The 26,599-nt window shown below is 47.9% G+C and overlaps 1 protein-coding gene across 1 annotated transcript; it reads right to left on the minus strand.

Moving 5' to 3' along the window:
* Positions 1–515: 515 nt before the first annotated feature.
* Positions 516–6,862, minus strand: LOC126539787 (endothelin-converting enzyme 2-like). Its single transcript, XM_050186621.2, has 2 exons — positions 6,234–6,862; positions 516–877 (listed from the first exon to the last, which is right to left on the minus strand). Exons 1-2 carry the CDS (start codon positions 6,744–6,746, stop codon positions 704–706), a joined length of 687 nt encoding a protein of 228 aa, XP_050042578.2. The 5' UTR covers positions 6,747–6,862; the 3' UTR covers positions 516–703.
* Positions 6,863–26,599: the final 19,737 nt, after the last annotated feature.

The following is a 26,599-nucleotide window of genomic DNA, read 5'->3' on the forward strand; positions in this document are numbered from 1 at the left end:
ATGAATTAAGTGGCTTGTTCGCTCCTGCGCTGTCATCCGGACGTTTTCTACAGCTAAACCTCCTTAACCATTTATTTCTGAGGACATTCTGCGGGAGGCTGAAACTCGCAGCATCTACAGACGAGGTCGCTGAATGTGCAATAATCTTTCTAACACTGCACGATGAGCTCGGGTACACAGTCTATTGAGTGGTATTTGGCGTGTGTTTCTCATGCTTAGGAGAACATATGCATACTGCACATCTTCGAATGACCCATGAAGAGAGCTAGGTATAACATTCAACGAATGTTTTGGCTGTAGCTGCAACTTGAATCGTCGATGGAATCGCTTAAAAGCTGAGTAAGAAATCTCTATGGAAATACAAACGTGTATCTTCAGGTTACGTGGAGCGATTCAAATTTTGCAGTAGCACAGATAGATGTCCCTCATAAGTAAATGAGGACTGAGAAGAAAAGAGAAAGAAGCCGCTTTTTTTTCACATGCTGGGCAGCCTGTTCTTAACCCTTTTAAATTAATAATTATTCAACTCTATTAAATCCCAGTCTGTTTACCACTTTATGAGAGAAAATGCTATGTGATCAGCTTCATAAAAACACAACATTCCTTGAAATATTACCTCTCACGTGGAAAACGGTAAATCAAGCATGCATACTAGGCAATATATTCCAAAAGATTTCTTAAACTCGAACACGCTTTCGAAATGTCAGTCAAAATACGAGCACATCCGGGATGCATTCATGTTTCTTCCATTCTTGCATCCGAATGCTTCGAAGAATGCGGCTGAATGCATAACGGCCTTGTTGCAGTTCCCGGCCAGTGATCCAAAAACTGTTTGGGGCAAACGACAAAGGCTGAAGCAGGCGGTGATAAAAAACTCCTGCAAGAAGCAAAATAGTTGAACAAAATGAAACCACACCGCCTCGCTCTGCTCATACATGTGTAGAAATACAGGAACACTAATAACATCAACAGCACTAGCTGTCGGTGGTGTGTAAAGCTACTCTTAACGTTACTGTCTTATGACCGTTAGCTCACGAAATTCTGGCTCGGCGTCTTTTTTCCTGCTCAATGTGCCCATATAAAACTATCATTCATTTGTACAGGGTGTCCCAATCATCATGCACCAAGGTTTTAAAATATGCAAATGGCACGAAGCTGAACCGAACCAGAGCTTTTCCGTGTTGTTTTTTTTTTTTTTTTTCTGGTCACGAAACAGCCACCTCAGTGCCACCTCAGAGTCAGCGCCCGCCGCAAGATGTGTAACTCTGCATGAGAGGGGATGCGAATGCCGCTACCGCTGTGGTTGTGTCTGGGGCAGCCTCGGTAATCTAGCTTTCTGAACTTCCCCAACCGTCGCTTTACTTCCTCGTAAATATGTGCCTTAGCGGATCTTCCGCTATGAAATGAGCGCCCCGGAAAAAAAAAATAGCCTCTCAAAACATGCTGCTTTTCATGGTGTGTCACTAAAAAAAAAACTTCTGGACTTTTACGTGCCAAACCCACGATATGATTATGAAGCACGGCGTAGCGCGGTAATCCTGATTAATTTAAGCCACCTGCGGTCCTTCAACGCGCACCTAAATTATATGTATGAGTGTTTTTGCAACTATCTCCAAGAGGTTAAAATGTTCCGATCATCAGTTCTGGTATTGTTGTCATGGTCAAAAACTATAAAACACTAGAATTTTATAATTCAATCAGAAAAAGAAATAAAACGTGTTGGTGCAAAAACATACAAGGACGATCATTTATGCATTCTTTAAAATAAGTGTCATGCAGATAACACAAAGAGGCGTCCGGTCACGACAGATCGACCATTCTCAATGATGCAAGAAGTTTGTTATAAAGCATGGGGCAGATATAAGAAGGACAAAGAAAGAACATCAAAACAAGGGAGACATGCATTCGGGCGCAGGAAACACCAGCAAATGAATGGCAATAAATACAGAATGCATAATCGATTGTTGCTGAACACTAAAGCGTAAAACATAAGCATTTCATAACACATCGCAAATCAACTCCTAAACGAACACAAGTTGCCACAGCACCAATACCGCATTGTTAAGCATGAAATACTTTTAGCTCCCGTTGTCGGTGACTTTCAAGTGGGCTTGAGCGAAAAGTCGGAGTCTTTATCCGGGCACTTAAAATAGAACATCCCGGCAAGTCGCGAGAACAAAACGAGACCCACGCAACCAGCCAAACTTAAGATAATGCAGTCTCTAGCCCCCCGCCCCCCCCCCCACCAACCCTTTGTAAATGTACGCATTACTTAAGCTAGTTACTGACCAGAAGAGTTACAAAAAATATTGCTCCTGAGTTCTTCCTAATGTTTGTTCAAGTATCACTCAAACTGTAAGTTCTAGTACGCTGAAGTGGCATTTTTCATTTCCGAGGGCGACGTTCAAAAGGCAGGTACAGTGCACCATACGCTACATTGTCATGTTTTGGCGCTGAGCGCTGAACGCCAGCCGTCCGTGAGTTTCGCGGTAGGAGTTTTCCGACGCCTCGAGAGATGGCTTAGCCGCGATGGCTTAGCGGTTATGGTCTTGCGCTGCTAAGCACGCGGTCGTGCAATCAAATGCCGGCCACGGCGGCCGCATTTCAATGGAGGCGAATGCAAAAAGAAAGGCCCGTGTCCCATGCATTACGGACACGTTGAAGATCCGATGGTGTTCAAAGTATATCCGTAGTACACCACTACGGCGTGCCTCATAATTAAATCGTGGTTTGGGCACGCAAAGCCCCAGAATTAAATTCATTCTTCTTCTAGGTAGGCAGTGTGCTCTGTCTCCCGAGCGTATTTCGCTGCCTGTCGTGTGATCTTCAGCCGGTTTTCTTCTAGCTGGTCAGCGTCCATATGAACCAGTGCGAAGTATGGCGTGGTGCAGTGTGGTGCACTGTGGTGTGGTGGAGTGTGCCGTTGCAATCACACACTCCACCGATTTTAAGATTGTGGCTAGTATCATCTCCAACCATTCTGCTTTACTGGTTGCCATTTCATGCTTAAGTCTACTCTCGATTACCGGAGAGCCAGTAATTTCTTCTTACTCAGACACTTTCTAAAAATAAAGAAATGAGCGCTATTGAATCGAACCCGACGACTCACGTGGTTGTTTGCATGGGGGTCGAACTATCGATGAGCGGAACCGAGGTTTCGGTTTAGTGAGATACGCTAGAAGGCCTTGAAAAACCTTTGTGGCGGATTTGGGCTTCAGCGTCGGCTTTTCACGCTCCAGGGACTCGGCGTTCATATCGAAATTGTAGGGAGTGACGATGTCCGAGGCGTCGAAGCGTTTCGCGCACAAACGCGTACATTTGCATACGAAGTTGAAACGGCCACTTTCCTGCCGCGGTATGGCCCGCTTCCATTTCTCTCGCTGCTCCTTGTTACTCAGTAAACAAAACAACGAAACATTTTATGCCGTTCCCTCGTAGCTGAAACGGCACCCCGGCACGCAACACGTTCGGCATTGTCGTCCCACCCTACCACTTCAGCTAAACAGCCTACAACACTCGAAAAATAGGGCAGTACATGCACAGAACGCACCTTACCAATCAGCTCGTCTTGCACAACGCAAACGTTCCGTGCGCAAACGATGACTCCACAGTGGTGCCCCGTCGCGGCAGCTTTGAGCAGCGTACGAACCTCTCCGATAGCGTGAAGGCAGAGTTTCGTGACCAGAACACATGGAAGGACTCTGACCCAACCAAGGTAATGTAGCCTGGCGTCACTTGGAGATACTCGGATTATATTTTGGATACCGCCTAATGACATAAATAGTCTTAATAATTAGTTAATTTGCAAATATTATATTTAGATGAAAAGTGTCAATTAGAAAATTGTAGAGAACGATTAGAATGTCCTGATACAGCTTTCTGTTGCTTAATACGTGATCCAAAGAAATTGTTTTCAGAGCGTGAAGGACACCCGCGAATGACGCAAAATGGCTGCGCGACTGGCTTCTCGGGGCACTGCATCTATTCACGGCCTTCTTTCACGCTCTTTTACATAACGAATGTCCTATTCTATGCGTGCTTTATTCAGTTCTCGCTTTGTTTGCACTGAAGACCATTGGTAATCATTGTATTACAGCTCGTTATTTTTACTTTCTGCTGCGCTTGTAATTGGTCATTACAATTTATAGTTTTCTTCAATGAGGCATGTAATATTGTGCTTTATTGCAAAGAAGAAAAAAGATATTTCCATGTAATTTTGTTCTTTCCATTCCTTAGCCACCGATTGGCGAATGGTCGTTTACTGCTAACCGCTGTTAAACATATAGCGATTATATTGCAACCTGGAGAAGCGTGGCACAACCCTATAGTGTGGCTGCACTTTGCGGAAGGCGCAAGAAAACGGTGTGCGCTCGCCGTGTAAACGTTTTCGGCACTCAACGGGGCCGTTATATAGCTCGGCGCAGGTACCCGTGGATGAGTCAGCTTGCTCAATACCAATTGGCACGGTACCGCAGCAGTGGCCCACGATGCCATTTTTACTGCGATAGCCATTCTATGGACACTCCAGACGCATTTCCGCTGTCGGCGTCGCCGCGATGTTCCCTATAAATTCCAAGTGCAATAACCTCACGGCCGCACACCGTATGCTGTACTGCTAGTGAAAGCCTGCTAAGGGGAGCCGACGATGGTGGCTCAATCAGCACGTGCAAGGGAGGTAAGCGAGAAGGAAGCGCGGCGTCTTTATTCGCGCACGACGCTCCGGGCAGAGAGGGGAGCTGGAGGATTTTACTCCTGCGCGGCTGCGCTGGCCTTATTTAGAAAGCGGTCTCTGATGTGGAAAACGTCTAGGTGTGCCGGTGGATGATAGCTTCGTGCGCCCTGTGTTCTAGCCGCTTAGTTTGGTTTGAAGCGAGAGGCAAGACGCAGGTCTATTTGCAAGCCCGCAACCTGCAGGAAGGCTCCTGAAATTGGATTGTAACCAACTTTATTTGTGGCTGCAATTGGACGCTCGCGCGTCCGGACGAAGGCCTACGTCATCTACGAAGTTGCCGTTACTTGGCGCGGGTCTCCGTTCGCCGTTGCCGGCTCGATGGGTCCCTGCCTTTCGTACGCTCCGAGGACCTGCTGCACGGCCCAAAGCTGTTCGTCTTGGTCGTAAAAGGGAAAATTAACACCCACCGTACTTGCAGCACGGAGGTACAAGTCACGTGGTTGTGCATTTTCCATTTCGCGAACGTTCCCCCCAGCTTGCCATCTTCCGCACATCTGATCTGCAACATTCTGGTTCAGCAATCTCTGATATCTAGAATGATATAATTTGTAGCGAGGACATGGTGAGAAAGCCCGACATACTTACCCCCGATCAGGGACTCTCTCACACTGCCTCGACCGTTGACGTTACAGTTATTCTTCCCCATAGCGAAGACAACAGCCTCTGTAACACCTCGTGAATCCTGCCTTCTCATTTTATTTCTCTTGTTTTCTCGTTGTGGGTGCCCGAAGTAGAGTCTGCATCGGTTTCTGTTGCTTCGAGTTTCCCCTAAATCTTCGTGCTATTCAAGCTTTGCGCGGTGCAGGCAGCACGCGTGCGCGAGACACGTGTAGGTGGTTTAGTGATCGAGCAGACTAGCTGTTGTTGCCGGAGCGAAGAAATGCAACATGTTGCACAGCCGATTGCCTTTATGTGACAAACGCATCCAGCCTGCTTTGGATGCTGAAGCCTGAAGAGGGCCATTTAGGATGCTTTACTATTTCCTCAGGTTGTGCTAAAAATTTAAGTACTTCAACAGTCGGCTATGGTTTTTGATCGGCACATCAAACACACATGGTGTACACGGATGCAAGTGTGTTTGCAGGGCAATGGTAAAAGAAGCGTCAGACATAGACATTCTCGTTCTACTTGTCATTGGCTAAAGGATATAATTACTGATAAAGAACGAAATAAATAGCAAGAAAAAAGGTCCATGCTGGCCGACCACGCTGGACAGGCAATGCAAAGGCCGTTGACTTACTGGAAGTGTTGGAAGAGGAACTGCTGCAACTTCATTTTTATGTACCGGGGCTGAGGTGTCATGACACTTTGTTTTAAATTACAACCATAGACACACCACTAAGATGCCGTAATTTTGCCTATTGCTAACGCGTTAACGCTTTTACAAACATAGCGGAAGTAAATTTGGTAATGTAAGATGCCACCAGGTCACGTTGAGGAACTTGTGAATGTAGTATTGTCACGTCATGCTAAAGATGAAAGGTTTTACATCGCACATTACCTGTTCTTCCGTGAAGTTGGTTCCGAGCCGCATTGGACGATCCTTTTTTGCCAGGGCAGATTGGAATGCCGCGTACGCTACCTCTACAGCGGGAATTTCCGGAAAGAGAGTCGACGATTGCACCCCCAGGCAGGAAGTCTTGGCAGCCACCGCATCTTTCCACTGTACGGAGACCCACGAATCATCGGAGTTGAGGACACGGCCCTGCGGATCTACCCTGAGGCCTGTGTCGTCCAGGGCACGCACAACGGCCATGGCGTAGGAGAAGCCCAGGCCACCGTAAAACATAGCGGCAGTAGCGTTCGCTGCGTATAGAGGCGCCGACAGCGCAGCCATGGCGATCGACACGGCGTTCGTTATGTAGTCGTAGTTCACGAAAGGCAGCACAAAGTTAAGTGGCAGGGAGAATGCCTCGGCGTACAAGTCCCGCTTGATCAGTTTGCCCGAGTTTTCGTACGCGTTTAAAAAGTACGAAATGAAGGTGCTTTCGTTGAGGGAAAAGTTGCTGTACATCGCAGAGAGAGCGTCTTCTGTCAGCAAGCTGTCCGGCAGCCACAAAAGCGTCTTGATAGACTGTAACTTACGGACGGCGGCCCTCTTCGACAATTTGTCAGCCCAGGACACATTGGAAATTTGGTGGATAGCACTGGTGATGACTTCGGACAGCTGGTCGCTGATTTCTTGCCGCATGGGTTTGGCAAAACGAGGCACAAGATAAAGTGCTACGACGAGAGCTTTGAACGCCGCCTCCACTTCCGTGGCGCAAAATATGTGCCTGTAGAGCCAGGCCCTCCCTTCGTGTCCAACCTTAGAAACTAGCAGGCGTCGGTCTGCGAGGCCGGCGAATACTTGAATGAAAAACCAGGAGATGTGCCGCAGAAGTTCTCTCCTCGTGTATCGCGAAAAGAGGTTATCAATCGTACGTAGCAGCGCCACATCGGAGAAAACTAGTGTGCTCGCGTTTGTGAGTAAATCACTTGGCCTTATTGCCTTGTTCAATTCCACGATCCATTGGTTCGGCGACACGGTGTTTGTAAATCGTTCCATGTCTGCGAGGGACACTTCTGCAGGTTCCTTCATGGTTGAATTCGAAACCGCAATCAGCTCGCTAAAGACACCATTCTCGACAGACGCAATTCGGGCTATTTCCTCTGCGGTCAACTGAGGTTGATCTGGTGCTATCGTTCCGTAGAAATGGTTCCAGTAGTCATCGTAGTTTAGAGCACTGACACTCCTTTGGTATGGGTACCAGAATATCACGAAAGTGCCCGGCGAAAGCAATACGAGGGGTCGGCGTTCTCCATTGTTTGTGCTGTTGTGCATGGAAGCAACTTCGAACCATAGACCCAAACGCCAGTTGTATGCCATGTCGAGAAGTACGCCCAAAGGATTCGCCTTCGGAAAAGATTCTTCCGGCCAGGATATTCTCAGCCTGCTCATGAATGCCTTAAGAACGTTAAGGCCTTCGGCGAAGCCTTTGGAAGTGCTTTCAGCGGTGCACGAGTCCAAGGCTGCAATGACCCTTCGACCTGTGGGAATCTGCAGTGCACCAGCCACCATGGACGCGCGGAAGTCGTCAAACCAGTGTCCTGCGAGCGCCGAAGTGACGGCCGAGGCGTAGTCGTAGTGTTCCGTCGCAGCAGTCCACCTGGAACAGGCGAAAGCTTCGAAATCTTCGCACGGATCCATGCTCACGTTCACCTTGGCCGCGATGAGGCGGGCGTGGCGGATGCAGCCTTCTGATGCGCAGACGGTAGCGACCTCGTTTACGTTGTATCGGAAAGGCGAGCCGCGCTTAATCCAGGTGAAAGCGACGGCTCCGAAGCAGAGCAGCAAGAGCAGCAGGCAGCCGATTCCAATGGACACGATGACATCCGCACGAACGAAAGTCTGACGCGAGAGCTGGTCGTGGCCCTGAGCAAAGAAGGTCAAGAGTAGAGTCAGATAAAGGCTGTGAGTGCTGTAATGCTTGGTAAAACAATAAGGATGAGTACGATACGCTGATTCATATACGTCATTAAAATTTTAATTCCAAGTAACTGGCCTGTGTTTCAAACGATTCTGCTCCTTCGAAATAGCGACAGATTTCTACCTCTACGAGGCAAATATAAATGCGATAGCTGGTGAATGTATGGCAGCAACAGTGCAATAGACGGCTTAGGATAATGTAAAGGCTCTTGCTCATACTCTACGCTATAAATCTGCATAACCTTACAATGTGCGTGGTCGAAGCCTTTTATTTGCATCTACGTGAGAATAAACGCATAGATAAGTTATGTGAGTGAGGTTACAGATGAGCATCTTCCGGCTTTGATCGGTCGGGTTCATGCGTGTTGCTGTCTATGAATGGTTATTTCATACCGATGTGTATAATGCATCAAAGTGCGTTGGTTCCTCATTGTTTTTTTAAATATTATTGTGTCCACTGATGTTGTGTCAATACCTCCTTACAATGTTGCCTTGGTGCAGATTGTACCAACAACGAATCATTCATGCCTCAAAACTACACGCTTGATAATGTTTTGCCGACTGTCAAGCTTTTAATGTTAGTGTGTGTGTAAGCTACACGAATGTACAAAATCTTCATTATAAGAAGCAAATGTATTTCCCTAATGCCGGAATCAGTAAGTGGCTGCTCGGTAAGTAAAATTCACTAGTTCGTGATTTTCATGGCATGGAAAGAGTTACTCGAGACCTGCTTTCTTGTTGCCAACATTTTTTATTGTTCCTTTTAGTATTGTGATGTGTGACTGTATTGCTGTGCAAATGTAATCATGAAGTTAAATGTGTGTAAAGTGGAAGAATAGACTGCCCAGTCCCACATTCAAGCATGCACGTTTATATGCGCGGGCAATGTGCATCACTGTTGTGTGCCGTAGGAAATAATAAGAACAAACAAGAGTTGCGTTATCTGGCGCCTGGTGTCTGCGAATATGCGAAACATTACCCCGCGACTGGCCGCTCGAGGCACATTTCGTGTGCTAGTGGGCTTCTTGCAGGCTAAGTAAAATACCTTTATGTAGCACGTTGTTACGACTACCACCAATTGTTACTAATTTGTACAGGGTGGGGTTTAGGCGACTTTCAACAGTTTCTGCTTGGAGCTCGAACCATACTGACCATCGGAGATGGTTCGGCAGGGAAGATGCCATGATGTAAAAACAAATAACATAAGTTTATTACATCCTTACGGGTGAGCGGTGCATTCCAAAATGAAAAAAAAAGTGCAGAAACGTTCAGCCTGTGTGCTCCTGCACGCAAGGGCAGCAAAGATGTGTCCGTGGCGTCTCGCTGGCCTTCTTATGCCTTGCGCCGTCCGGGCAACCATATACTCTCTTGTTCCCCGGTGGAGGGACTTGTACGCACGCTGGTCAGCGCACACAGAGGAATACGAAGAATAGCCACTCAATGGCGTGGAAATGGGTGTGCAGGTAACGTCGCGTCAACACACTGGCCAACCCACACACACGAATTCGGAGAAAAAGCCACTCACTAGCGGACGACAGTGGAGAGTAGGATTTGCACTGGTGAATAATCCCGTTGGACACAACCGACGGACAAGTCTTTTCATGTTCACGAGCGTGACGATTAGGCACGTCGTGTCTCAGGCGCTTGGCATCCGTTTCCTTCACCGCCGCATACAGTGAACCATAACAACGTATTGAACAACAGAAACCTCTATCGGACGTTTTTTATGTTGCCCTACAATTTTGGGATTGACACTTTTTCATGTAATTATAGCATGAGAAGTTGGTTAATGAATTAAGACTAATTATGTAATTAGGCAGATTGGCCAAAAATAATATCAGTATCATCATGCGACGGCAAACAACACTACCTTGATGCTGTACCACTACGTGGCATTTGCATACTTTTAAATCTGGGTGCATGATATTTGGGACACCCTGTACATTGCGCATCAAGGCGGCCCACTGTGCCAGGTGATGCACTTAAGCGCGCAGGTGATCTCCAACACCAACACATCGTAATTGTCATTTCGTCGTCGTCATTCTACGGCCATAAGCGCGTCGTCGTCATTCCACTGTCGTCATACCATTGTCGTCACACAGTCTACGCCATGACGCCGTAGTCATTCCTTTGTCATCCCTGCTGCCGCCTCGCTACAGTTTTAAACGATTGGCCGGCACCGGACATAGTCCTATAACAACCGGTTATAGAGCGAATTGATGGGTCTCTTGACGAATGCTTGTTCATGCATAATGTTATGCCGTCATCACGCCATCATCATCACGCCACTGTCTTCTATGCTGGATCCTTGATACAATCCTGGACGATCTGCCGGCGCCGGGTATTGGACAAAGGAGCACCCGATATAGTGCGAACCATACTGGCTCACAGCGGCAGGTGATGCACGTAAATGTGGACCTGAGCTTCAACGGCAACATGCCGTCACAGCCATGTCATCATCGGTGTTTTGTAGTCATTGATCTGTCGTCCACATTTCATCGTCCTCATGCCACCGCGGTCGTCTCCTCGTCGTCATTTTGTCGTAGTGATTACACTGTCGCCACCCCTCTCACGCCATGCATTTCTCGTCGCGATGCAAGAAGATGGCCTTTTGACTTTTGTCAATCCATTGTCGTCATGCTGTCGCCATCGCACAGACGTCGTCTGTGCAGCTTTTTAGAACACTGTAATAATTTTCGCATAGTCATCGTGCCGTCGTCGTCATTCGAGCTCCGTCATTCCCTTCTATGCACTCTCATCGTCATGCTGTCGTTTCGTAATATCCACATTATTCCAACATTGCTATTGCAATGTCGTCACGCCTTTATCGTTACTCTAGCAATGTCAGCCGATGGACGTGAAGCCATTTTTGCCCCACTCTTGCCATCATTCCATCGTCATATCATTGGCAACATTGCATCGTTGTCACCAGTCGTCCTCTCACGTAGTTGTTTTTGCGTTGTCATTTTATGGTAGTGATTTCCGTTGTTGTTACGCTGTCGTCTTCTAGCATCGCCGCATCATTGTCTTCACGCCGTCTTTTTCAAGCTATTGTAATAATTTCAGCATCGTCCCTTATCGTCGCCATAGCGCAGTCATCATTTCACTTAAACAATTTTCTTCGTCAAGGCGTCATTGCCATACCGTAGGCACCATTCGAACACCAGGTCACGTTGTCGTAACGCTGTCGTCGTTATAGTGTCGTCGTCACTCCAGTGTCTTCATCCAGTGGCATCCATGATGCCGTCGCCATTCTAGCGCTGTCGTTGCGCCGCCATAATACAGTCATCCTTTTGCCGTTGGGTCCTTCTTTCATTCTTATTATTTCGTCGTCATCAGTGCCATGTGCATGATCGAGCGCAACATGTTTATCTTGAGCGACGTCGTTCCCACTGAAACATTGTCCAGCTGGGTCTTATGAGTTCTACCTTTAAGTGATCACTAAGCGGAAGCATCTTTATTTAAAAACAGCGATGAAAGCTTCGCTTAACCCAATTCTAACAGGGCATGGCATCCGCAGATAATTTCTTTTTCTTCTTTTGCTGCGCAGCCTACTGCCAGTGGTGCTATTGCGCGTTCTGCATTAGACAATTCACCGAGGTCACGTGCCATAATAGGCGGCATTGCATGCAGTACCTCTTACGTAAAGACATTTCTGCGTATGAGCTTCAATTTCTCGCTGGAGGCAGTGCTCCCTGAAATTAATGGTGAGCGACCTTCTGTTTGCAATTTCTGCGACTATCGCACCGTGCAGTCGCTCGATACTTTGTAGAAACCACTGCATAACGCGTGATCTACGCGCCGCCCTTGTCTGTTTGCAGTGACCCAACCTGGTGAGAAGCCCTTTAAACTTGCCATATCACAACGTTAATTTAACTTACGTAAATTGCATGAGCACGATAACGTACATATCATTCACAGTGAAGAGAGCGGTATCTGTTTAGTGCGTCTTTCAGCGTGTGCTATTCAAAAATAGTCTAATTAGATAAATATCAAGTGTATAGAGGGTGTTTCTCTTACCTTGAGCCAAACATTAAAAATATGCAAATGATACGTAGTTTAATAATTATTGAGAACTAATTATCTAATTCGACGGAGTGTAAAGAAATAGGCGGACTATTTTCAAGCGACGGCATTATCTTGGTTCTGTCCACCTACGTGGCATCTGCATGTATTTGAAGTTTTTATCAAGTTACGTGAAACACCCTGTATGTACTGTCGACCCAAGAAAGTAAACAGACTACGGCTTAGGTGGCTGGAGCGGCTCCGCTGCCCCACCGCGGCGCTGCTATCACGCTCCACTTGGGTGCCGTGGTGTGTAGGCCGCGGCTCCAATAGGACTTCGTTTAGCCGTGGCTGAGCTTCTTACGGTGGATGATTGCGATGAGAGTACCGCCCGCGCAGCGCTCAACTTCTAGAATCTTGCTGCGGTCAAGGAAACGTTCTTGACTGCGTCTTTCTCCTGCAGCGCGGAGAGAAATCTCACACCCCTTCTTCTTTTCGCTCAACCCAGGCACGTACCCACGATTTTTTTTCGGCGGGGGGGGGGGGGGGGGGGGGGGGGCTGCCCAAGGTAACTCTATGCAAATGGGGGAGGGGTACCTTTACTAGTACAAATGTCAATAACGCCCGCCATTCGCCATAAAGCCGCGTAAACTCGCAAAAGAAAAATGAAATAAGGTGTATGTCACAGGTACGCCTTTACTTGGCCAACAAGGAACTACATCAAATGGACTCGCGCAGGAAAGAAGCGTACGAAGAACACTGCCAAGAACAATTCAAATATACAAAGTGTAAAATAAGGAATTATATGGTAGCATACAACCTCAAAAGAACAGCAGTTGACAACCAAGGCACACGGCCCACGCGGGCTTTTGTTGCTTCGCCAGCCAATCACAGAAGCAAACATAGCCGTCGTCATGCGGTCTTTTCAATATGGCCTCGTACGCAATACCTCCGGAGCGTCTGCTGTTCTTGAAGTCTTTGCATCGGCGGAAGCAATGAGGTGTGCAACCAACATGGACAAAATGTATGGAGTCTTGGAATTTCACTCTTCAAAAGTCTACCTGCCATGGTTGGTTATTGGCTATGATGTTGGGCTGCGAAAAACGAAGTCGCAGTATTGAATCCCGGCCACAGCGGCCTCATTTTCGATCGGGGCGAAATGCTAAAACACCGATGAACTTAGATTTTGGTGCACGTTAAAGAACCCCAGGTGGTCCGAATTTCCGGAATCCCCCACTACAGCATGCCTCATTGTGTCGGCACGTAAAACTCCAGAATTAATGAAATCTTCAAAAGCCTGCCTTACAGTTCATTTCACTTCTGAGCCCGTTTTACTGATGAAACTTCACTGCCAACTGAAGTGCAACTTGGCGATATACTGCATAGTTGCAGCGAAGCAGGCATTTTATTTCAGTTGAATAAAGAATTGGGCATTCACAATTCTAATATAATAGGCGAGGGAAAACGTATAAATTTACGCGCTAATAATTTTAGTTTTGTAGTTACCGCCGAATTTGGGTGACAGAAAAAGCTTGAAGTAGAAATTATTTGCAGCCTCGCGGACGAACAGTGGCTGGCGGTTATGAGGGCGTTTGCGGGGCTTCACTGTAGACTTGAGTTGTATCCGACTATAGCAGCGCTTTAACGCGACAGCGTTAAGGAGCTCGTGTCGCAGAAAAGCCGGTGTCGTCGGCGTCGGTGGCGTTGGCCGTGAGCGATAAATCCCGGGAGGCACTTCATGAATAAAAAACAACTTGCAAGATAGGCTGGGTGGGAATCGAACCAGGGTCTCCGGAGTGTGAGTCAAAGACTCTACCACTCAGCCACGAGTTCGGTGTTTGAAAGCGGTACAAAAGCGCCTCTAGTGAACGCCGTGTTGCCTTAGAAACGTGCCGTAGAAAGTTATACTGCGGTGTATATCGGTATTTATGACCATGTAACTTACAGAAGTCGCAGTAACACGACTAGCGAAGTACGTTTCCCCTACATTTCTTCAGCGCTTTGCGCACACGCAGAGCCATCTTGCGGCAAACACAGAAGACTCCCTCCTCGCAATGTGCGGCGCTGCCCCGACACGTGGTGCGCCACTCGCCCGCTTCTCCTCTTCGGGCAGTGCGAGGACCGGTGCGAGGATGCCCCACTACCCTTGCGTTTATTAAGTGTTCTCGCTCTCTCCCCTTCCAACTTCACTCGTCACTCGCACCCTCGCGTTTTGGCGACGTGGCTCCTCTTTCTTCTCACAGCGCGATTCCTAGGTGCAGCGTCCGATGCGGGACGCCTCTGACCTGATCGCTGCGCCGTAGCGCGTCTGTGGGAAAGCGTTCCATGCGATGTGTACCGAGCTGCATCCGAGGAGTCATGCGTCTGCGTGGTGCTCCCAAGCGAGATAGAGGACGATCCCATCTTGGCGTCATCCCGGCTTTCCGTGCTGATCACGACGTTTGGCTCGCGTAGATAATTTCTCCCTCCGAGAAACCGAGTTCTTTGGTTCGTTCCGCTTGCTCAGGCGCACGTTTCGTTGCCGCGCCGAACGCTGTGTTGCTCGGCGCTCACCGCCTGAATGGTGGGTGCAAAGTCCGATGCAGGGTGCCTCATAAGTGATCGCTGCGCCGTAGCGCAATGTCTTACACCCCTTGGCGGGTCAACGGGAACGCTATCGCGTTCCACTCTTGAAGGTGAAGCTTAAGCGTCCTCCAATTTTTTAAAGTTAGCTCTGTAATAATTACATTTGCGGAATTACATTTCAGGAACATACATTTGCGGAACCATCACAGTTCTTTTGATCCCTCGCTAACTGCTCTACCAAGTCAGGTGCCACAACCAACTCGTATTATTTGGGAAGTTGCGTAACGTTGCGTGGCCGCCAGTCCCGTATAACCATGTAGAGCACAGGACGCTGCGGTTATAGACGTACTGCGCCCACCGCGGAGGGTTAGAAAAACAACTATACATAAGCACAGCAGAGAAGTGGCTACGTGACCCACCGTGGTTGCTTAGTGGCTATGGTGTTGGGCTGCTAAGCACGAGATCGCGGGATCGAATCCCGGCCACGGCGGCCGCATTTCGATGGGGGCGAAATGGGAAAACACCCGTGTACTTAGATTTAGGTGCACGTTAAAGAACCCCAGGTGGTCGAAATTTCCGGAGTCCCCCACTACGGCGTGCCTCATAATCAGGAAGTGGTTTTGGCACGTAAAACCCCATAATTTAATTTTTTTTAAGTGGCTACGTCAGGCGGCTCGACTGATAACTGTAGAAGCATCATTCAAAACAAACAGAATTGTTCTCCACTTCCGGCGGCGTTTTCTCTACTTCCTTTTTAAATAAAAGATCCATAAAGATTTTCATAAACAACGGGTAAATTTGTTAATATTCGCTTTTTCTTCCTGTTTGGTTGTTGCCTTGGCTCTCTTCCTTAGTAGATCGTTTAATTTCTCAACTCCTTGCGACTGTTGTTTCCTGTTGCCAATGTTGCACGGGAAGGGCTGTACAATTAGGGAAAAACTAGATGAGCTAACAGGTGGCAGTCTTAATGCTTATGGGTTTAAGAGGAAGCTTTAGCTCGGGTGCTCCTATCTAAACACATGTAAAAGGAGAATTCCTTTTTCTCGGCAACTAGGGCACCAAATTTAACGAGGTTTGTTGCACTTAAAGGAAACTTAAAATCTAGTGACTGTTGGTTTGTAGTTTTTGATTTAGATTGATAGTGTTTTTATTGGCAAAAGTAAAAAATTTTCAATACTATCAAGTTTACAACTCTCTAACTCAGTAAGGAAAAATAATATCACAATTATGTGGATTGTATCTGACGTACATCTAAAGGGGACAACATTTATATGTTTGACATCAATCTAAAAAAGATTCAGTAATATGGAAATGCAGCTTTTGCTGAACCCTTGTACACAACGCAACACATTCACGTAAGATATAGACTGACGTATCGAATTCGTCCGCTTTCAATGACCTAATGGATGCCGTTTACAGAACCGCGGCATCTGTTTTTCACGCAGAGCTATTAATTAATGAACTTCGTGCGTCTATTCTTTTTTGAAGTTTCGAATTTTTGAAAATCTTTTTCGCATGATGCAGGCCATAAATCGAAATTCCGCTTCCAACAGTCAGGAAGAAGAACAAACGCGAGCCTGCGTCAATATCTGCTTCTCCTGCTTCTCTACATGAATAAGGGCGAAAATTTGCTTCAATCTTGAAGGTGTCGGCACCAATCACAGCTAAAATTGCAAGGATTACGCCGATACGAAGTTTTCAACGGTGGGTCGACATTTTCCCAATCGTTCGAGGACTTTTCTGCGTGACCTCTCCCCGGCAGAGGCTCGACGGGCGAGCTCAGCGGGGTTCCGCATGCTCAAGCCACGATGTTTACGGCTATGCAAATCACCGTTGACGGTGAGGATATCTCTCCCGATGAAGTCAGGGAAAGCGCTGGGTGGACCACGGCATTACACAAACGAAAACCCATCATCCATGACCCGCTCGGGCAGGGCGGCCGAGTCACCGGCACGCGACGTGGCGGTAATAAAAGCCAGGCTCCGGCAAGTGTCAAGACACGGCTAACCACTGCTTCGAGATTGCCTCGACTACCGAAAGAGCATGTTCGAATCATAATCCATCCTCGTGGAGGACTGAACATCAAGAGGATGGGCTACTTCGGAGTTGCCAAAGCACTCACTACCGCTGCTAGACTTACGGAGGCGGATACGGCGGAGGATATATGTCCGAACATGGTGCAATGCATATTGGTGGCAAGCACACCATCAAAGCTTAACGCCATTGCCTACGCCGATGTGAAAGCGATACTTATTGGTCAAGCAAGCTACGAAGTTAGTACATATATCGCAGGCCCCGAAAACTCATGCAACGGAGTTATTCACGACATTGATCCCACCATCGATCGAGAGGAGCTCGAAAACCTCATCATTCTACCCAAGAATCTAAGCTCCCTCGGGGTGAGAAGAATCAAGAACACAAGCACGGTAGCCATCCTGTTTGATGGACTCAAAGTCCCGGACTACGTAAAATGCGGTCCCAGTTTGGTCAAATGCTCACTCTATCGCAGGCAAACTGACGTTTGCTATGCATGTGGAAGGCATGGCTACAGAGCTGATGTTTGTCCAGCCCCTGAAAATGCAGTCTGCCGCGACTGTGGTGCGAACGACCCGGACGATAAGCTCGAATGTATACAGAAGTGCACCCTCTGCGGGGGCCCTCCTCTCACGGCTGACCGAACCTGCAAGCAAAGGTTCCAAATTCCGCTTGTAGTTAGACAACGGAGAAGAGAACGGCGCAACCGCGAACAATTCAACCAACCAACTGGGTCGCCAACCCCTCTCAAGCCGGCCCTCAGCAGCTCGCACAGATCCAGAAGCCGATCCCGAGACCCCGGTGGTGAGGATGGCGGCTACCAGGACCGTGCCCCTTCCAGGGGCCGCAAGGCCCCCAGTACCCGCTCCCGCTCCAGGGTCCACTCTCGTTCCGGGGGACTTGGAGTTCAGATCCAGGAGCCCGCTGAGCGTGGTACCACATGGGCTGGCCGGGTCAAGGAATCACCGAAAAAGGTATCGGGGGGTCAATCGCCAGATCACAATACGATTGCACAATTGGAAAGAGAAAACACTTCATTAAAAAACGCAATGGAGCAGCTCACAACAGAAATTGCAGAGCTAAAAAAAGCCAGCAAGCGAAAGACGGTTCAACCCACTCAGGCCCCTGCGGTAGAAACGCTCAGGGAGATCCCCGTAGCGGAACCGACTGCCAATGGTCTACCCAAAAAAGAGGGCGTTGGCATGCATCACACATGAGGGCCAGTGTTCGTAAATTGGAAAAAAAAAAACGATAGATAAAATTGATTATTCCCTCTAAAAAGTTCAAATTGTTATTAACAAACTCGCGGAGGCGGTCAGAGCACTAGGGGTCAGATGCGATAATCTGGAGCGCCACGTTTCTACAACGGCTACAATTACATCATTGGACAAAGTGAATAACACCGACACTGAAAGGTTGGCAGCGGCTGCACTCCACAGCATTTTATAATACAAGCTAACTACTACGTCCCACCATGGCGGCACACCACAGGGTAATTAATATGTGGCACTGGAACTGTAGGGTATTCCGTCGTAAAAGGAATGTCCTCCAACAGTTCATTCGTACCCACCCGGAAAAGCCACATGTGATCCTATTACAAGAAACGCTCACGGATACGGTCACACTACTGGGCTATAAATCGCATACCCAATATGGTGATGGGAAGAGGGGCGTCAGCACATTAGTCACCAACAAATGTGTGTTCATAGCCCACGATCTGAATCTTAAATCCAATAAGGTTGAACACTCGCTCGTTGAAATCATCCCCAGCGGACAGTTCAAGACAAGTACCTTTATACTTAACATATACAGTACACCCAAAGACCTCAGGCAAAGATTCGCGGCAATAATCAACAGGGCTACAAGCAAGGCCAAGACATTCCCACTTCTGGTGGCCGGAGACATCAACGCTCTGCATCAAGCATGGGGGCACCAACAAGCTAATCGCAAGGGCGATCACCTATGGCGAACTACAGTCAATAATGACCTCACGTTTATAACAGATTCGGCTTTTCCGACTAGGATTGGCAACTCCTGCTCAAGGGATACTACACTCGACCTCTTTTTCATACGGAATCTAGAATCGGCATCTTGGTCTAACCTCCAAGTGGACCTTGGCAGTGATCACAATATCCTGGCCACCTCCGTCAACGTGAGAAGCGGGGACCTCAAAGAGTTCACTATTACAGAGTGGGATTACTTTCGCAAGATTAGGGAAGAGCAAGCACAAACACATGACTCAGCACTTAGCCTAGAGCAGTGGGCTAAACAGTTAAAAGAGGATATCAGTGCAGCGACAAAGAAAGTCGAGACTGAACTGGAAGTGGATAGGTTGGATAGCCACCTCGCTCATCTTCTAGAAGCTAAAACGTCACTGTAGAACAGATGGAAAGGGCAGAAACGCAACCGACGGCTCCGAAAAAAAATCGCGGAGCTCAACAAAACTATAGAAGATCACTTCCAAACTTTGAGCAGACAACAGTGGGATGAGGTCTGCAATTCCGTGGATGGCCAGATGAGAGTTGGAGCTAAATGGAACCTACTCAAGCATCTGCTCGATGATACCGACACCAAGTCAATGCAAAGACAAGTGATAGCGAAGGCTCCACACCAGGCATCACAATCAGATACATTGCAGACCGTACTCCACAGACTCGCTCACAAGTATCTGCCGCTGGGCGACTCGAGTGACGAAGACTATCACCCTTACCAAGGCTCATCTTGCCCCGAGCAAGATAACCCCTTCAAGGCATGCGAAGTAAGGGAAGCTCTCCTGAATCTAAATGGCAGGTCGGCCCCTGGTCCTGACGGCATCCCCAGCCGGGCCCTCAGAAACCTGAACGACTGCTCTATAGAATGGTTGAAAGAGAAGATTAACGGTGTATGGGAACGAGGGGTTGTCCCGGAGTCCTGGAAAATGTCCTCGGTCATCCGATAAATAAACCAATAAATAAGCCATTGCCTATTAATATAACTGTTATATTTCAACCAAAGCGGCTAGAACAAGTAACAACGCAAAAGGTTTTGCGCGTATGGTTTAAAGAGAAGCTCTCCTGGTACAATCATGTCAATAAGCTTAGAAATGATCTTAGCGAAGTAGTAGGCTGTATGTATAAAATAGGTGATCTAATACGATTATGGCTAGTAGTCCGAACGAGTAGTCCGAATTTTTGAAAACTACCATGGTAGGCTGCGTGACTTACCCACACACTATCTCTTTGGCAAGCATTTACTGATCCGAGCAAATCAAGTATTTTATTATAGATTACTCTTACATATAAAAAAGCACAGGCTCCATGTTGTCAGCATACCCACGTCTCCTCGATACCCATTACGTTATCAAATCAGAAAAATACCATTCAAGCGTACTAACTACGGACGTCAGGATATAAACTGTCAAATACCAAGGCTACTAAACATCGTTGAGCAGAAGATTGATTTCTATGCACCTCATATTAAGCAATGTATAAAAAACCTTCTTATACACAATCAAATTATTTATACACAAAATGCTATCGCACAAAAATCTTTTTTGCACTAAACATGCCTTAATTTGCGCTGTATTGTGAATGTACAAATAAAAATTGAAGCATAAATGCTTTTTTTTCACATAGTCATTGTATAATATACACATTATCTTGTTTATTTGTATTTTCTACCTCGTACTTGCTCGTTGCTTGTTATATTTGCTTTTTTCGTACATTGAATCATCATGTAAGCCGAACGCGCTTAGGAGCGAGAGCCCCTGTCAGGCCACATGGCCTTTAGCTCTTGTTACCTCTTTCTGTAATCAAGAAAAAAATAAACTTCAAACTTCATTCCAAAGCCTGGAGGACCGCCGAGTCTCTCAAACCTCACACCCATTTTCCTCACGTCCTGCGTGGGGAAAGTAGCGGAACATGTCATACGCAATCGAATTTCCAAGCACATCAAGAAACAAGGGTTGTGTCCGTAGAACATGATCGGCTTTCTTCCAGCTCTGTCAACGCAAGACGTGATGAAGCTCATCAAGTATCAAATCATTGACAACACCACAAGAGATATAAGAGGCATCCTAGGCTTAGACTTGAAGAAAGCCTTTGACAATGTATCCCATGCTCACATTCTGAACTTCATCTCGAAGCTCAATTTGGGAGACGCCTTCCACAGATACAAAAGCTCGATCCTCCGGGATCGCAAGGCCACGATCGAAATCGGTGACCTCAAGCCCGACAATTTCAGTTTGGGCCCCAGAGGCACGCCACAAGGAGCGGTCGTCTCACCACTGCTTTTTAACATCGCCATGAAGAAACTATCCCAAAGGCTCCCCAACATAGAAGGGATCAATCATACGCTCTACGCTGATGACATCACAATCTGGTGCACCGTAGGAAGCAACGAGCTATTGAATTAGGCTTACAGGAGGCTGTAGATCAAACAGAGATGTACCTGTAAAATACGGGGCTTAGATGCTCCCCGAGCAAATCTGAGCTCCTTGTCTATAGGTCAGTCAGAAGAGGTCCCAAACCTAGGGGCTGGAAACCGTTGTCTGAAATAAACATCAAACTCCACACTAAAAGTGGCTGTACCATCTCCAGAGTAGACACAATTCGGGTCCTTGGCATGTTCATCAAATCGAATGGCAGTAACAATAATACGCTCAACAAGCTCACAGCCAAGACTGAGAAAATGATCAGACTCATCAAAAAAGCCTCGAATAGGCGTGGAGGCTTAAAAGAAGACAACCTTTTCAGGTTGTTCCACGCCTTCCTCGTGAGTCATATAGTTTACGTGGCAGCCATGTACAACTGGTATAACTCCGAAAAGAAACGATTAAAACGCTCATCAGAAAAAATATCAAGAAGTACTAGGCATTCCGTTACGGACGAGCACAGACCTCCTTATGCAACTAGGAGTGCAAAACTCATTGGAAGAGATAATCGAGGCCCAGGAGTCAGCCCAACTAAGCCGTTAATCCTGTACCCCGGCTGGAAAGATCCTGGCGGTTCTTGGGATCAACCCTATCCTCATGGAAGAGCGGAAATATGAAATTTCAAATCAAATGAACAACATACGAGTTGCACCGTTTCCCCGTAATGTTCATCCTCAACACAACGTAGGCAGATGCAGGGCAAGTACCCTCGCCCTCCTCAAGCGTACCAAGGATGATCCCTACTCGACATGTTTTCTTGACGCAGCCCAATATGGACAGTCGTCTAACTTCACCATTGCCCTCATTGCTTACAACGGACAGATAGTGAATGCGGCTTCCCAAAAGTGCTCAACACCAACCAGAGCGGAGCAGGTCGCAGTTACTATAGGACTCCTAGACAACAGCAAATCACAAATCTTTACTGATTCGAGAACGGCGGTCAGGGCTTTCGCTTCAGGATCCATCGCTGAGGAGGCTCACAAGATTCTCAAGAATAAGATAATCTATCCGCACACCGTCACGTGGTTTCCGGCTCACCTCGACCCACAGCTTGACTCCTTTCCCTATCTCAATGACATCGCCCACTCCCAAGCGCGCGCACTAACCCACCGCGCGGGAGCAGGATTGAGCTCAGACTCCGGGGTTCTCGAGTTTCCGTACACTCTCACTACTTTAAGCGAAATCACTACGCACTATGATCTGGGTAGGCGGACTTATCCTCCCCCTCACAGCAAACTGGCTAGACCTCGGGCGTCTACTTTACGCATGCTTCAGACTAAGTGCTATCCAAACCTGGCACTTTTCTATATGATCTCTCCAGAGGCTTTTAGCTCTACTTGCCCCGACTGTGGGGCTGTTAGCAATCTCGCACACATGCTCTGGCGATGCCCCTCGTTACAGGGACCCAATGGCATCACTGAAGAATGGAGCTCCGCCATCGAGAGCTCAGAACTTTCACGTCAAACTTGTGCTGTCCAGAGAGCCCACGATGCGGCGGTTAGGCTCCCCCTACCAGTCCCCACGTGGGAGCGGTCCGCAGCTCTGCCCTAGGGCAGAGCTTCTCAGGACCTTGTAATTAAAGTTCTTTATCTGTCTCAAATGCAACAAACTTCATTAAAATCGGTCCAGGGGTTATCTGAAAAAGTGCTTTTGCATTTCACATGTATTTGAATAGGCCGCGTCATAGTTGGGCCCGAGCTAAAGCTTCCTCTTAAGGGTTAATTCAGGGTTTGATGAGGGACGCTGTTTCTCATTATTTTATTTTCCACCTTATCTAACCCATATCGTGGGTCTATGGTTCCGAGGATCTGCCACCGTCGTGCGAGCCGTCACTCGAGGAAATAATGAAGCAAAAGGACAAGTTAAACGCAACTGGCGTTTTGTCCGTTTGCAACTCGTTTCTCGTGCATACAGTTCAGTTGACTACGAACCGAATCCCTTTATTGGTCCCTGGATCAGTCTAAACAAAGACGGTTGAACTAACGAAGCAACAGCAATGCGCGTGACCGTAGAATAGGTGATAACTGAACGCATCTGGAGTTAATCGCGCGAGCACCGTATCTATGAGAAAACTGGCCTTCACACCCCAGGATATGCCGATAACTACCGCCATGCAAAAGGAGTGAAAAAGGCAGCAAAATTTTAACCGCCAAATAACTGTGAAGTCTCAACATTGATTTGGCGGCGCTTTAGGAATGTGTCCGAGGAGTGGTGGCGTGGGCGGGGAGGGGGGGGGGGGGGCGGGTACGCCGCTTAACTTGGGGGGGGGCCGCCGGGCCCCCCCCGCGAACCTAAATATACCTAAAGATACCTAAAAATACCCAAAAATTGAATAAAATGCTAAGTTTGTTTGATTGACAGTCATACCAAAACAAGAGAGCTTGCTTATAAACCTGCACAAAAGTATATGAAATGCATGACATGGTCATTACTACTGAACAAAATGTAAAAGACATGGCAGAACAAAACGATCTTTGTAGTAAAAACAGAAACACACATTATCACATTATTTTGCATTTGACCACAATTTGAGTACCGGTGGCAAGGGGAAACAGAAATGTAGTCAGCTTTTGCAGCCGTACATAGAAAACATTCGCAGAAAGGCCTATTACTCAATCAAAAACCAGGTAAAATAAACCAACAACACTTTTCTTTCACCTCGAATGCAATGCTTAGCAGTAAAATTACGTCACTTAAGGGCCAAACAATAAAACCTTGCTTACCTCAGTAAGGAAGCCTTCATTGCGGTGAGGCCACCTTATGCCACTCTGAAAGCTTCCTTACTGAGGGGCCCTCGGTGAAGGCTTCCTTGGTGCTTGCTCAGCGTAAGGTAGCTCCGAAGCTACCTTCATGCGTCCTTACGCCACTGCTGGCCCTGGACGAGCGCTTCACCTCAACGCGTAGCCACGTGACGTTTCCTTGCGCATACGCGCTGTCGACCACCTGCGGAGAAGCGCGAGCACGGTACGTCTTGCAAGGCATGTTCGTTTCAGTCACGCGTGCGGCATGAAAACGTTGCTAGGCGTTGCACGACGCCGGCGTGCTAGCGTTGCTGGAGCACATCAAGTTTTGCACTGTAATATGGCACTTCTTTTGCGTTTAGTGAACAAAACCAGAAAAGAACACCCACGCATCTCTATATTAGCTCTTCAATTTAAAAATTGTGTAACGATATATTTTTTATTGAATAATGGTGTTCGCGTAAAGCTTTTAAGAGATCATCTCGAACCCAGGGATGCAACAACCGCTCCTTACGTGAGGACGGGCAAAGGGAGCTTTTCAGAGTACGCTTGCTTCCTCCATCGGTCCTTCGCTATAAGGAGGCCTTACGTAAGTTTAGGAAGGGCTCGAAGGAAAAGAACGTTTCATTGTTTGGGCCTCAGTCATACCTACTGGGCGCTCCTTTGTGTAACAAACACGAACGGCAAAAATCTGCATTTAGGACACTTGCAATGCTCATGCTTTCCAGAAAAAAAAAAAGCGTACCATGCCTACACATGAAGGTTGCTCGCACGGTTTTCTCATCGTTGATTACTAAGATTATAAAGAAACACGAACAGTAATTTTTCAGCTGTTAGTACGTTTGTAGAACATGACACAGAGAAAAAGCATTGAGGGCGGAATGGAAAGCTGGGCAAGTTACTGAAGTTGCAGAATGAGACTTGGCATAGAAAAACACGTCATAGATGAGGTCACAACCAGGGGGAACACCTATTTGTCAGCTTTCCCTACCGGCAAGAGGGAAGTGAAGCACAATCAAAGCGCAACGATGTCCAGAGACTCATGGAGCATACACACAGACAGAGCCGTGTTCGTGTACATGCGCCTTCTGATGTCCTTGGGTTTGCACGCTCACCTGTTGTCTTTAGGCAGCCGGAACAACTTGCAGGGCTTGTTTTTGAAGTATTCGTGCGTGAAACGGGTGAAACATCGCGGAACACAAGCACACAGCTATCGAGGACCACGAAACTGAAGAAAATGCCCACGCCGGTCAACGCACAGCAGCGCACGCCTCCTGATAACAGCGGATAACGAAAAATGAAACGTCATGCAGCGGGCTAAGCTGGCGCCGGGCCGGCGGGCGCACGTGGAGACAGCCGAAGGTGAGAGAGTTGGCAGAGAGGGCAAGGGGAGAGGAGAGGAGGGGCGAAAGGACACGGCTTGCTGGATGGGCGCGCGCGGGCGCGCGTCGATCTAGGAAGTCGTACAAGGCAAGCGGATTTGCTTTCCCGCCCTCCTGATATACGGCGCCAATTACCTCTGCCACCGCAGCGGCCAAGTTTCTCAGCTCGAATCAAACCGCGGCACTGAGGAGGAACGAAGACCCCTTCTGTTTCTGTTGACGCTCCGCCGCTGGCTGCCCGCGCGTTGAGGCTGTGGGCACGGACGCCCCCTTTGGTGATCGCTGTGTCTGAAGGGGCAAGGTTCTGACTGGTGTTGTATAAGTCGCGGGTCGCTTTTTTTTTTTTTGTTGCGAATATAGATAGGACTTTTTACAAGCACTACTCCAGGAGGGCACATGTAACCGGCAAACGGTGGCCTCAAGAGTGCACCTGAGCCTATAATAAGTTAAAGTAGGCGGCGCAGTATCTCCGGGGCATCCAAGTGGTAGCGGGGGAATCAAAGCTGGAAGCAGGGCGGCCCGTGGATTGGGGCCGCGGAGACCGAAGCGTGCCAGGGTGTGTTGGCATAAAAAGTTGGCTGTCGGCGATAGCGGACAGCCGATCTTATACACACCTGGCACGCGCAGGCCTCTGCGAGCCCCAACCCACGGACTAGCCCGGGTTCTAGCTTTGGTGTCCCCGTTGCCACTTTGGTGTGCTGTAGGCGCCGCCAATAATGCGAAATAATGACACATTAGACAGTTTGCAGCACTGCGTACGTAGCGTACGCAGCGGCGTTGCGTACGTAAGATCACTATGTTCTGCAAAGTGTGCATGTGCAGAACGCAACACGAACGGTACGTGATGCGTACGCGGCCACTGCGTACGCACGCATCCGATTCTTGCATGCGTACGTAGGGAGCCTTGCGTGCTGCTCTCATGGTTCTCGTTCGTTCGGGAAAGCGCGAGACAAGTGTGTTTCCCGAAATGGCGGCGTCAAAGACGACCATCGGAAGGCTATATTTTTCAATGGCCTGCGATTTGGCTTTGTTGCGTGAAGTGAACGTGCGGAAGCCAATCCCGGATCCTGCATAGTGGCAATGCGCAGCAAAAATAGGAACTTTGTTTTTGAGACAGTTCAGTGCGTGCTGGTTTGCGCGAAAGGCTCGACCTGCCTTTGGCGCAGTTCGTCGCAAATGACCGTGCGAGCCTCAGAAAGCAAGTACTCGGTTTTTATTTTTCTCGATATAATTCGTGTATTTCATCCGTATTAAAAGTAG

Source organism: Dermacentor andersoni, chromosome 2, assembly GCF_023375885.2.
Source record: "Dermacentor andersoni chromosome 2, qqDerAnde1_hic_scaffold, whole genome shotgun sequence".
In the NCBI taxonomy this organism is placed as follows: Eukaryota; Metazoa; Arthropoda; class Arachnida; order Ixodida; family Ixodidae; genus Dermacentor; species Dermacentor andersoni.